The sequence below is a fragment of the Scomber japonicus genome, chromosome 20 (genome assembly GCF_027409825.1).
Source record: "Scomber japonicus isolate fScoJap1 chromosome 20, fScoJap1.pri, whole genome shotgun sequence".
NCBI lineage: Eukaryota > Metazoa > Chordata > Actinopteri > Scombriformes > Scombridae > Scomber > Scomber japonicus.
Genome location: NC_070597.1, coordinates 14,002,327 through 14,014,230, shown reverse-complemented (window position 1 = coordinate 14,014,230; position 11,904 = coordinate 14,002,327). Strand labels below are relative to the sequence as shown.

General features: G+C 39.5%; 1 protein-coding gene across 1 annotated transcript in view; it reads left to right on the top strand.

Annotated features, from left to right (window-relative positions):
• The first annotated feature begins 245 nt into the window (after positions 1 to 245).
• The window catches only part of ccdc186 (coiled-coil domain-containing protein 186), a 29,737-nt gene continuing 18,078 nt past the window's right edge, over positions 246 to 11,904 (top strand). The window contains exons 1-8 of the mRNA XM_053340724.1: positions 246 to 348; positions 1,911 to 2,935; positions 3,387 to 3,513; positions 5,065 to 5,193; positions 6,894 to 7,106; positions 9,213 to 9,332; positions 9,918 to 10,022; positions 10,636 to 10,734. Coding sequence (XP_053196699.1) covers positions 1,932 to 2,935; positions 3,387 to 3,513; positions 5,065 to 5,193; positions 6,894 to 7,106; positions 9,213 to 9,332; positions 9,918 to 10,022; positions 10,636 to 10,734 — 1,797 coding nt within the window. The 5' untranslated portion in view covers positions 246 to 348; positions 1,911 to 1,931. The remainder of the gene's footprint in view (positions 349 to 1,910; positions 2,936 to 3,386; positions 3,514 to 5,064; positions 5,194 to 6,893; positions 7,107 to 9,212; positions 9,333 to 9,917; positions 10,023 to 10,635; positions 10,735 to 11,904) is intronic.

The following is an 11,904-nucleotide window of genomic DNA, read 5'->3' as shown; positions in this document are numbered from 1 at the left end:
GCACTCTTATCTTCATCCTGTTAGTGTCACTTTGTAATACTTAATCTTATCTTTATTATTGTACTTATGTATAATTTATTAAAAACATAGATTGTAAAGACGTCATTTTATTGGTTCATTAACAGGTGGAGGAGTACCTGCCGTGCGTTTACGTCGCACTGACGTCACGGCGCACTGGGCTGTCATTGGTTGATATCAGCTCATCTCTTCTCCTGCAGTGGCCATATTTGTTGATGTGTCACATCAAAGTGACTTGCTGGGGCGATCAGCTGGTTGGAGAGCAGGCTCAAAGTTCGCCTTTATCCCTCTTACCGGAAAATTGAAGCACACATGGATTCATCGCAATCGGTGGGTGAAGATCATAACTGTCCATTTGTATTAGATGCTAGTGTTAGCGACGCTAGCCTGAAGTGTTTGCTGAGCTAGCGCCTCTCACCAACGTTAGCTTGAGCTTCGCAAGCTAAAGTAAGCAGTACCTCCATGCAATATGTCAGTCTACTGGGTTAATTAATTGTACAAGCTGCTGTTAGTTTGTTAAGTTTTACGATCAGTAACGGGTTTTACATGATATCTCAATCTAACGCTAGCTGGATAGCACGCCTGCAGTCTAAACCCATCTGGTATAACGACATGAAATGAACCAAAGTGTTAGTAAAACGGTAGTAAATACTATGGTACACCGGCCTGCTGCTTGCTGACTACACAGTGACCGGTGCATAGATACCTACAGGGTCTGTTCAACAAGGCTAGTCAGTGACACTATAGCATGTGTTAACTGTTGTGCATTCACTCCTGAAGTGTGTTTCTGTATACAGCCATGTCCCATGTTTTGATCTTAATTTGTGTGATGTAACAAATATAGTGAGTGTAGATAAGATGGTATTGAAAGAAGTACTGTAGATCACATTGTATCATAGGTACTTGTTGTTGCAGAGGAAGTCTTCTTAGTCATTTCATATCAGCTTTGGAGACAGCATACACAGAGACATATAAGCTTTTTTTGTGCATGGCTTCCAGTTATGTTCTGTTATCTCTCAGCAATTAATAACACATCATATGCTGACAGAGCTGTTCTCAGTTCAAGTGAATAATGTGTAACTGTTGAATGTTTTAAGTGGTTCAAGCCAAGACTGTATAAATCAAATTGAGGCAGGGCTACTTTATTTATTAAGCTTCTCAGTTTCTGTTTCCGTTAAAACAGGGTTAGTTGCTGGCTAACATTTCTGATCTCTCCAAGTTAAAGTGAAATAGAAACTTAAATCATCAACCTAAACCATTTAGGTATTGAGAGTGAACTGCTATTTACAAGCCCTTGTGAGATGTGTTTTGGTTGGCATCTTGTATCATATTGACTTTGATACCTATAAGCCAATAGACAGGTCCTCTCTAGTGTGTTTCACTATGATCTCTGAATGGATTGCCCTAACATTTTGGTGATACCGTAATGCACTGCAGCTATGTAATAATCTTGAATACCTATCTCTGCCGTATGACGATCTGCACCGCACACCTACAGGTGCTACTACGTCACAGGTGTTGACAGGACCACACCTCCTAGTGTGAGTCAAAGTAAGAGAGTATGTTTCTGTGGCATACCTTTTGAGTGATGAGTTACTTTTGGTAAGATACAAACCTGCAAGTCACGGGAGTAATATGAGGAAATATCAAGCTTGTTTCCAGGATTGTCAAGGTTTTTCTTGGTTCAACACAAGACCAAGATTGTACCTGATAACCAGGAAGCCATAACATTTAAATATTACAGGCCTATTCTGTTAGTGGACATGCAGTAATTTCAGGCTGTTCTGCTTTCAGAAAAACAGTCACACCATTTATGACAACCCAAATAGTTTATCAGTCATTCCTCCCACTTAGAATTCTTCTCAAGGTGTTTTTCTCCCTCTCTCTGACAGATTTAAAGTGGACCGGGAAACATGGAACAACCTGATCCTGCCTCAGATGCACACATGATGGATGGATCTCAGGTTCAATCTGTGTCAGAGGGATCGCCCCCGGTGAATCAGCTCCACAACAGCACGTCTAATGTAGAACAGGAGGAACAAATCTCTGACAGCAGCACAGATGAAGCAGAGAAGGGCAGTCAGGCAAGGGATGAAATGCAACTTGACAGCGAATTAATTGAGACTACAACAGATGTTCACATGAACACAAAGACAGAGCTAGACACTCAAACACACAGCCAAGAAGAGGTAGGAAGGAGTGAGCTGCCTGCTGATAACAGTTGTGATAGCAGTACAGTTTCTACTGAAGATGGAAAACCTCCTTTTAGTCCTTTAAACGAAGCTGGTGATGCTTTGGTAGCTCCGGTCACCACTGTAGCAGATGTGGTAGAAAGCTCTCCCTCTGTTCTTGAAGGAATAACAGAAACCTTATTAACTTTTGATGAAGTGAAGGATTCTCACGCCACCACTCCAAACAGCAATGAGCAGCCATCGGTCTTGGTTACAAATTGTTCCACAGAGCCCTCTCATGATGATGACAGTGGGTTAGTTAAGAGTCCGTCATCCTCCTCCGTCCAAAGCGCTTCCAAAAACTCACCCACCGACTCCACAACCACCTCCGGGATTTCTAATGGGCCCTCTACTCCCAGTTCGGACACTGTCAGCTCCTCGCTTGCTTCCAGCCCTCAAACCAGTGCCAACACCTCAGCCCCCTCACATTCCTCGTCAAGCCCATACGACACAGACTGCAGCCGAAAGCTCATTTCCCAGATCCAGCGCTCCCTGTCACAGGAGTCACTGCTGGACGAGCTGGAGTCTGAGCTGTTGGCGTGTCAGCTGCCTGAGGGTGAAGGCGAAGGTGAGAGGAAAGGGAGCCCACCTGTCAATGGACTCCCCGCAGACCAGGAGGGCTGCATGATGGTCTTTGAGAAGTGTGTCCAATACAAATATGCACAACAGGAAAAAGCTGTTCAGAGGTAAATGACTATTTCATGAAAAAAAAAAATTTCTGATCTAATGATGGTGCCAGTTATTTTAGATTATAGATGATTAGATGTATGTTCTGCAGAGAGTACAGTAGATAATGATGTAGTAGACCACCTTCTGCACATTTGTACAGCACTTAGCTTCCACTCTAATGGGTCAGTTTAGTAAGAGATTAACCTACTTGCTAATAGCTATTGTTTTTTTCTTTCACTTTACTTGTATTTAATCTGTCTTAATTAAGCTGGCTCAGGAGAAAATTCGTTTTTAAGCCCTTTTTACTGTAATGAAACAAGACATTTTTGGATTGCGCAGAGAGCCTGCACATTTTCCCAGCTAGCTCTATATTTTGGCCTTGATAACAATAGCCCAAATTCTTCAGTACTTTGTATGGACTTGACCTGATTTGGTATTGTGTGTGTTTGTTTGTGTGTGTGTGTATAGGTTGCTCGAGGAGAACAAGAGACATCAGGAGCTGATCTTGGGTATCTGTTCAGAAAAAGACACCATGAGGGAAGAGCTGAAAAAGAGGGCAGAAACAGAAAAGCAGCACATGGCCACCGTTAAAAAGGTCAGTGTCATTCTCTTATGGCCTCTCCATGCTCACGTAGTTAATTATCACACAGAATTGACTGGTTAATGATGCCGTCTGTATTCCTTGATCTGAAACGTGTGTTATCTTATCTGATGAACTATGTTCGTCATTACAGCAGCGTGTCTGCAAGCTATTTGTAATAGATTTTCAAAAAACAATGGAAGACTATCAACCTTATGTTTCCCATCGAAAAGGAAGCGCTCCCCTGCAGTGTTTTGTCTGACTTCCCGTCCCCCTCCCGGACATCGACTTCTGCTAATTGTGATCAAAAGCAGCTGTGTTTTGTAATGCTCTTTTCATTTTTGCTGTATAATGTTGGGTTTTTGGTGACTGTCACATATTAATGAAAGGATAGACACAATATCCTCAAAAGTTGACGCAAACTCTGATCACTTATTTATTAGGTTAATTGCTTTTGGCCATGGCTAAATCAGCTTTTCATACTATTATCTGAGATTGACCTGAATGTGTGGATGGCTGCTTGTAGTTATTTGTTTGTTTTTTCTTTTGGTTGAGTACTGGCATTCAAAAATGTCTGTTAATACAATATCTGCAACTGAAATACAGAACATTTGCTTTTAATTAGGTAAAACAACAATTATTAGGTACTAGTACTAGGATGGGTTATCATTCAAAGTTGATGTTACATTCAGAAAAAAAAAATGGAGAGCAAAAAAGGTGGTGAACCAATTATATCTTCATTAAGAGTCAGAGTGTGGCCTCTGCTGGCTGTTGTACAATTAGAGGACAATCCAGGGGACAAAGTGTTGAGCAGCACCGGTCACAGTGACACTACAATTCAATTAAATCTGACGTTGAGCTCTCTATAGCTGGTAATTAAAGAAGTCCAACAAAGCAGGATGGTGGGAGGAAGAAAAGGACACTGAGTCCTGATTAGCTGTGTGTGTGTGTGTGTGTGTGTGTGTGTGTGTGTATGTGTGTCTGTGTTTGTGTGTGTGTGTGTGTGTTATCCTTTTGATTTACAGTGCTTGCATCTAGCTAGCACTGAAAACACAAGTACTGCTCTATTCATTGGCCTGGGTAAAGCATTACTGTTGCCATAGGAGGAACAGAAATTGATTCATGCTGTTGAGGTAGTGGCGTTTGTTTAAGCGTTGTGCAAGCAATGGATGAGTGTAGGAGGGATTTTATGGCATACACCCAATGTATGCTTGTAAGCCTTTTTTCCCAGCCTTTAGATTTGGATTGGTAATTAAATGTTTGTTATTCATGTCACTGAACATTTTCCAGGAAATGTATAAAGGTATAGTTTCAGTTTTTCCAGGCAGAAAGGTAAATTATTCTAGGGTTACTTTGACACAAGCAAGTATCTGATTTCAATCAGAACAATGTCAAACTGCCCTCCTCTTCCTCTCCTATCAATTTATTATGCCATCTACATTTTGTGTCAAGTGTCATCCTGTGTAGCAGGTTAGGCCAGATGTGATGCAAGCGTAGGTGTTTCCCAACAAGTCTCTCACCCTGTCTGTTTTTTTTTTTGTTCTATTTTGTATTGTGTATCTGCAGTTGGAGGGCAGGGTGGAGGAGCTGCTGAAAGAGCTGAGGGAGTCTCGGGACAAACTAATTCATCAGGATCAGGCAGCTAAGGCTGCCCTCCAGCAAATGCAGAAGGAGATGACCTACCGGCTTGAACAGGTATAACTGGAACCCAGATACTCTGTGACTCCTTAATAAGCTGGTCACATAATACCTTTGCTACTGTTTGCCCCTATTTTGCATGTCTGGCTAGTTTCCATTTTAAGTTGGTACTGTACGTCTGTTTTGCTGACATAAAGCTAAAGAGATAAAAAATCTTTCTTTGCCCTATATGTCTTCACAGTCATCTGTCTAAAAAGATGAAATAACAGCCAGTGTTACTTGATAGAGGCTAAGGTGAAGATGAGAAAGGGGCTTAACCAAATGCACATGTACTCAACTTTTTAGGGATAGTTAAGTGTTTTGACCAAAATTGGTATGAGTTGGTAGTGTTCAGAGCTCAGGCTACAGCTCCTGTGGTCAGCAATACACCAACAGTATAAGTCAGCAGCTTGACATAGAGAGAAATGACGAAAACATTTAAAACCACAACACAGCACTCGTCTCTCAAAGCAAACAACATATATAGGAAATACTGTAAAGATGTTGCATTCTTTTGAGCCTGTGATATGTCTGACTACAGTATCAAAACCACCTTGAATAAAAAAAAGTCTGTACTACTTACCCAACAAGCTCATGTTTACAACCTACAGCAAGAATAATGGATACTCAGAAGTGACTCAGTATTTTTGCCACACATTGTATCTCACATATCATCCCAATGTTTGGACAAAACTAGCAGCAGAGAGGTCAAGGTCTATGCACACAAAACTCTTGTTATTGCAGATTTAATCACTTGTTAAGCGAATAGTAGAGGCAAGCATATTTTTCATCCAGTGGTTTGCACACCTGATTTAAAAATGTGTAGGGCACTTTTGCTCTTGACAGTTTTGTCACACCTCACAATTTTTAATTTCACTGTTCAGTGAGCAATACGAGATAGATTTTGCACTCCAGTCAGCTCTTCCCTTCTATCAGTCCGAGCTCGCATTAAGATGGTGACCCAGTCCTAATCAGCTGGCACCCCAAAAGCGTGGTCATATTATGGAATAGAAGTTTTGTGCAATTTCACTGATAATTTCTTCCCTTTTTTAACACTTGGTGAATAAAATGTGCTTCACTTGCTCTCCTGAAACACCAGCGTGTTAGAGTAAACAGCGTGCATGGGGAATTGGAACATAACATGGTTATCTGACAAATTGAGAAATGGCACATGAACACACAGCATCTTGTTCACATGAGGAATGAACATAAAGGTGTGAGTTTGAGAGCGATGCAGCAGGGGTACTGACCACTGGTCTTCGAAAGGAGCTGATCAAGGCTGCCAATATAACTACATAAATAGTTTGTCATTGATAATATAATACCCATCATTAGTGTGTTTTTTAATGTGTCAGCAATAGTATTTGGTCTGCGGTGCTTCTTGACATTATGGATTTCTATCAGACATTAATGACCTTGCAAAAAATAATGAATTGATAATTTGCAATGAACACAGAAATAAGGCTACCTTATGTGTAAATGGTTGAGAAGCTGACACTCTCACTGTAAATCAGCAGTTTTGCCTTCTATTCACAATGTAATCCAAGACCATCCATCAGGCTTCCACCGGCCAGTTTGCAGTCGCAGCAGGAAAGCAGCTCATAAATCCTTCTCCCCAGCCATCTCATTATAGAGATTCCTAACAATACAAGTAGCTCACTGGCTAAATAGTGGGGGATTGCTACAAACCTATCTCATGATATAAACTACTCCACCAGGTGAACAAGAAGTGTGACGAAGCACGCCAAGAGAAGGAGGCCATGGTGATGAAATACGTGCGGGGGGAGAAGGAGGCCCTCGACCTGAGGCGGGATAAAGAGAGTTTGGAGAAGAGGCTGAGGGAGGCCACCAAGGAAGTGGACCGCCAGGCCCTCCGAGGGAACCAGCTGGCCCAGGAAAAGGGCCGGCTGCAGCAGCTTTATGATGCTAAGGTAATTATTGTGTTCATGTGCTGCTGTGTTGTAGCATTGTCATTTTGTCATAATAACATTAGGAAAAAAAACCCTCAGCTGAACTTACATTAGCTGGGTTTGATTAGCATTTACTGCACTGCTTAGTAACAGCAGCGTTTTAAAGTAATTTAAATCTGGATTTTGACGCATCTCACCGAAACCGCTCTTCTAAAGGTTACAAACGACTTATTAATGGCTGCAGGCTCCTTGTTCACCTCCTATCAATAAAACTTGAAATATTATGTCTCAGTTAATTAATTAATCTCTTCATCTGCACAGGCAACATGTGGCATATTTTAGGGATCAATTCTTAGACCTGTTCTGTTCTCTCTGTATATGCTACCATTAGGTCATATCATTTGTCACCATAACATCTCATTTCACTGTCATGCCAACGATACACTGTGTTATTAAACCCTCTGAATTCAACAAGCTGGCCACACTTCAGAGCTGGGTAGCTGATGTAAAAGAAACTTTTTACATTTAAACTCTGACAAAACAGCAGTGCTTATCATCGGGCCCTGGGAACCTCCGTAATCAACCACTGCTCGCTCCCCTTATCCCAAATATTAAGGGCACTGCTAAGAACCTGAGGGTGATCTCCGATAAGCTAAGCTTTGAACAAAACAAAAAAAATGTGTACCATTGTGTTTCTACTACCTCCAGGAAATTGTTTTCTTTTACCTATACAGAGAAAATGATTGCTTTCATTTCTTCACACCTGAACTACTGCAGTGCCTTGTTTAGCTTCCTCAGTGCCTGAGCCATAGCTCAACTTAAGACTGTGCAGAACTTCTGACAAAGACCAAGTGCTTTCCTTATAACACCCCAAGCTTTAGCCACTTGTTATGCACTGGTTATCAATTTTGTTTAGAATTTTGAAATCTTACTTGTGGCTTACAAGACTTTACATGGCCTGGTGCCAGAGTACATCAGTGTCCTCTTAACTTTACTGTCCAAAAGGATCTGCTGAGTTAAGGCTGATTTATTCTTCCACATCGTAACTACGCTGGTGCCCCGACGCTGTCGTGCACCTTTCAAAGTGCTGCCTCTCTCCAACACATTGTGTTTTGTCGCGGTGCAATTCTTATTTTTTTCCTATTACAAGTATTTTAAAAAACTTGCTCCACAGCAGATTGAGCTACTTATTTCAAGTGAAAATGTGCTTGAAACAAGTAAAAGTTGTTTAGAAAAAAGTTACTTTTTTGGTGATGAATCTTATTTTAAGTGCAATGAGATTTATTTTTGACTAGAAGATTTAAAGTTTCTGCAGTGTTTTGTTGTAATGCACATGATTGTCACACAACATTGTTTTATTTATTAATTATTTAATTATTATTTAATTATTATTTAATTATTATTAATTATATAGTCTGCATTGCCTCGACGCGTAGTTACATTTCTGGGGAGGTGCATGTCAGGGTACGCCGTCAGCTTGACATCGACCCAACATAGAAGCATAATTCAGCCTTTAGGCCTACTAGCTGTTCTGGAGTCGAGGTTAAGTTCAAAGGGTGATGGAGCTTTTCCTGTAGTGGCACCTCAGCTTTGGAAAAGTCCAGTTATCTGTTTTTAAATCCTGTCTTTTTACAGACCTGCATTTCTGACTGACCAGTCTTATTTTTTTGTACAATACAGCCCTGTTGTGCAACCACCTGATTTTAAGTTAATTTTAATAGTTTCATAATTTTTCTTTTGGATGATTTATTAGTAAATTCCTTTCATGCAGTCATTTAATAAGTGTTTCTATTTTACTGTTCTTCTGTTTTTTCTTTTTCATATTTGTGATGTGCACAGATAAAACCTTGCCAGTCTTTTGTTACTTTGGCTTGAGTCTTATCTAAGCTCTCAAACTCAGTGGAGGCAAAACATCATCCATGACAAATTGTTAAGTATCTCATAATCCCAGAACAAGAGCAGCAAATATGTTTTTTTTAATATGCTCTCTCCACAGCTGTGTTGTGCATGTGTTATGAATACTGATGTAGATAATTTAGCAAAACACACATTTAACAACTGTACAATCAAAATGTATAGAGCTTGTTATAAGATGTTAGTGAATTTACATCCCTGTTGTGTTCTCAGGAGGGGGAGGTCAGTAGGTTTACTCGAGAGGTGGAAAAGTTGAAGGAGGAGATTAACTCGCATCTCATCAAGGTCAAATGGGCCCAGAACAAGCTCAAAAGTGAAGCAGATGCCCACAAGGTAAGAGTGATATTTATTTCTTTTTATTTTAGTCACACAGAATGGAGTCAAACAACACTGCCCATATCATTTTAAACAATATACATGAATATCAGGTTGTTGTTTTTCTTCATTTAGACTAGAAACCCTCCTCTTGTTGCTGTTGTGTGCTCGCTAAGTATCTCCAGTAAACAGAGAACACCCCCTTCAGTCATTTTAATTTGCAGCTGCTTCATGGAAAAAAAAAAAAAAAAAAAAAAGATTAGATGCGTCTTTTGATTCAGGGGCTAAATGAAATGGGGTGCAAATGCTTCAGTAATGATCCTGCAACAAAACCATCATTAACGTTTAGAAAATGTCTATTACAAAGTAATGGTTTTATATCAAACTGGCCCAAAGCAAATACAGGAGAAATGAAGGACAGTGTGTGTCTGTGTGTGTGTCTGTGTGTGTGTCTGTGTGTGTGTCTGTGTGTGTGTGACAGAGAGAAACATATGACAATGAATGTTATGGCTTTTCAGTGGCTCTGCTTTGAAGTGATTTTTGCCCCTTTTTCCTTCAGATATAATTTTTTTTTACAAAACTCTCACACATGTTTATTTGCAGGAGACTAAAGACAAGCTGAGGGAGACCACATCTAAATTAGCCCAGGCCAAAGAGGAGACTGAGCAGATCCGCAAGAACTGTCAGGACATGATCCGAACATACCAGGTCTGTCATATTTACCACATAGACATATTAGTTTGACCAAGACATATCTGAAATATGTGTCCTAGAACACAGCTGCGTTTGAGTTGATGGCATGGATGTAGATGTGGATGCATGTGTATTTTGGTGATGTTAGTCTACTCTCAAATTAACCAACCAGTTGTTAAAAAAAAGGAAAAAAAGGATTTGCATAGACTGTTTGCATGTCATTTTTTAAGTAGGATATAAAATGACACTTCTCAATGAGGAAAAGTTAATCCTAGGAGAATGGTAGTTTTCATTTGTACCTTATGATGGTGGTAAAGAGCTGCCAGGGTTTTCTCTTTTTGGTGGGAGGATTAGTCTGAGCTACTGTTTTTTTTTTTTTGTTTTGTTTTTTTCACCAGCGATGTGTTACAGTGTAAACGGTGCAAGCAAAAAACTAGATATAAAAATGTAAAAGACCAGCTATCTTTTTTGTAAATGTTGAAATAAGCAGTTACTACCTTTTTCCCATGTCTTATCTTCCATAAATATATCTTTCTGCATGTATTGTATTTACTGCATCAGTCTTGTCTATTTTTATTTTTTTGTTTTTTCCTCTTGTTTTTAAATGGTTTACCTTTCTGTCCTCCAGGAATCGGAGGAGCTCAAGTCCAATGAGCTGGATGCTAAACTGAGAGAGACCAAAGGAGAGCTGGAGAAACACAAGCAGGAACAAACAGACCAATTAGAGGTGACACAGCTTTGCACACAGAAACACATGTTAAACACATGAACACACTATTCACTCTCTCATACAACACTACCTTGGCCACCCACTTTTAATAATGGACCAAAATGAAGCTAAACAACAATAAACATGAGTAGATTATATGTTGGCTTTATGTCTGTAGAAATACTAGTCTGTGATTTTTTTTTTTTTCCTAGATTTTTTTTTTAATGTGACAGACCATTACATATACAAAATGATTATTTCTGCAGGTTTGCCATTCATTCTGCAATGCCTGGCCATTATTCAGTCTTTTATTGATGGTCTTGATGCCAACTGTTGTTGTAAAAATGTTTATTTTCAGCTGTTTTCATCAATTAGAGAGGTGTAATTGCCTTAACTAGGAATGAGTAACAAACTGGCACATAAGCTCTGCATGCATGCAAGCACAGACATGGACTCAATCCAAACACAATGGCCTGTTTTTCCTCTCTGCCCCATTCTAAAGGGAATGGTACTTTAAAAATAAATGGCCTAGAAAGATAGATTTGCTGATTACAAATCAATATGGAGCTGCATTTCAACAACAACCCAGTAGGCATCACCCATTTTCTTGCCATCATTCCACAGTCTTGTTATTTTGTGTTTACAAGTCTTTAAATGTCCTTTTAAAATATTTAACATTTCACAAATATATATGGCCTTAAAATTTGATAGGTTGTCTTAAATGCAAAGGGTTTGTACTTAGAGGTCTTAATTTCAGTGAACTTAATTGCCATTACAACCAACGTCAAGAATTTGCTCTTTAAAGGTTATCCTGTTTATATTTTTGTCAAGTTTAGCATATTCTCAGAATGTAACTTCCCATAAAACAGACAACCTAATGTTTACCTCTGTGCTGAAGCTTAAATACTTATCCTTGCAGACATCCGCAGTAAACAGACTTAATCTTACTTCCAGGTCATGCTAATCGGCAGTGAAAAATGCAAACCAGTACTTGTACTTGTACTTGTATTAACTTATTCATGAAAAGTACATGTTTCATTAAAATAAGTCCATATAAACAGAGAATAGCGTCCATGAAGTTCCAATATTTAAAAATACAAGCTGGAATTACAGCTCCACTTATGAACTGAAACTTTCCTATTTTGTGAATATTTAGAGATAAAAAGCTCAAAGGTCACTTTAGATCTG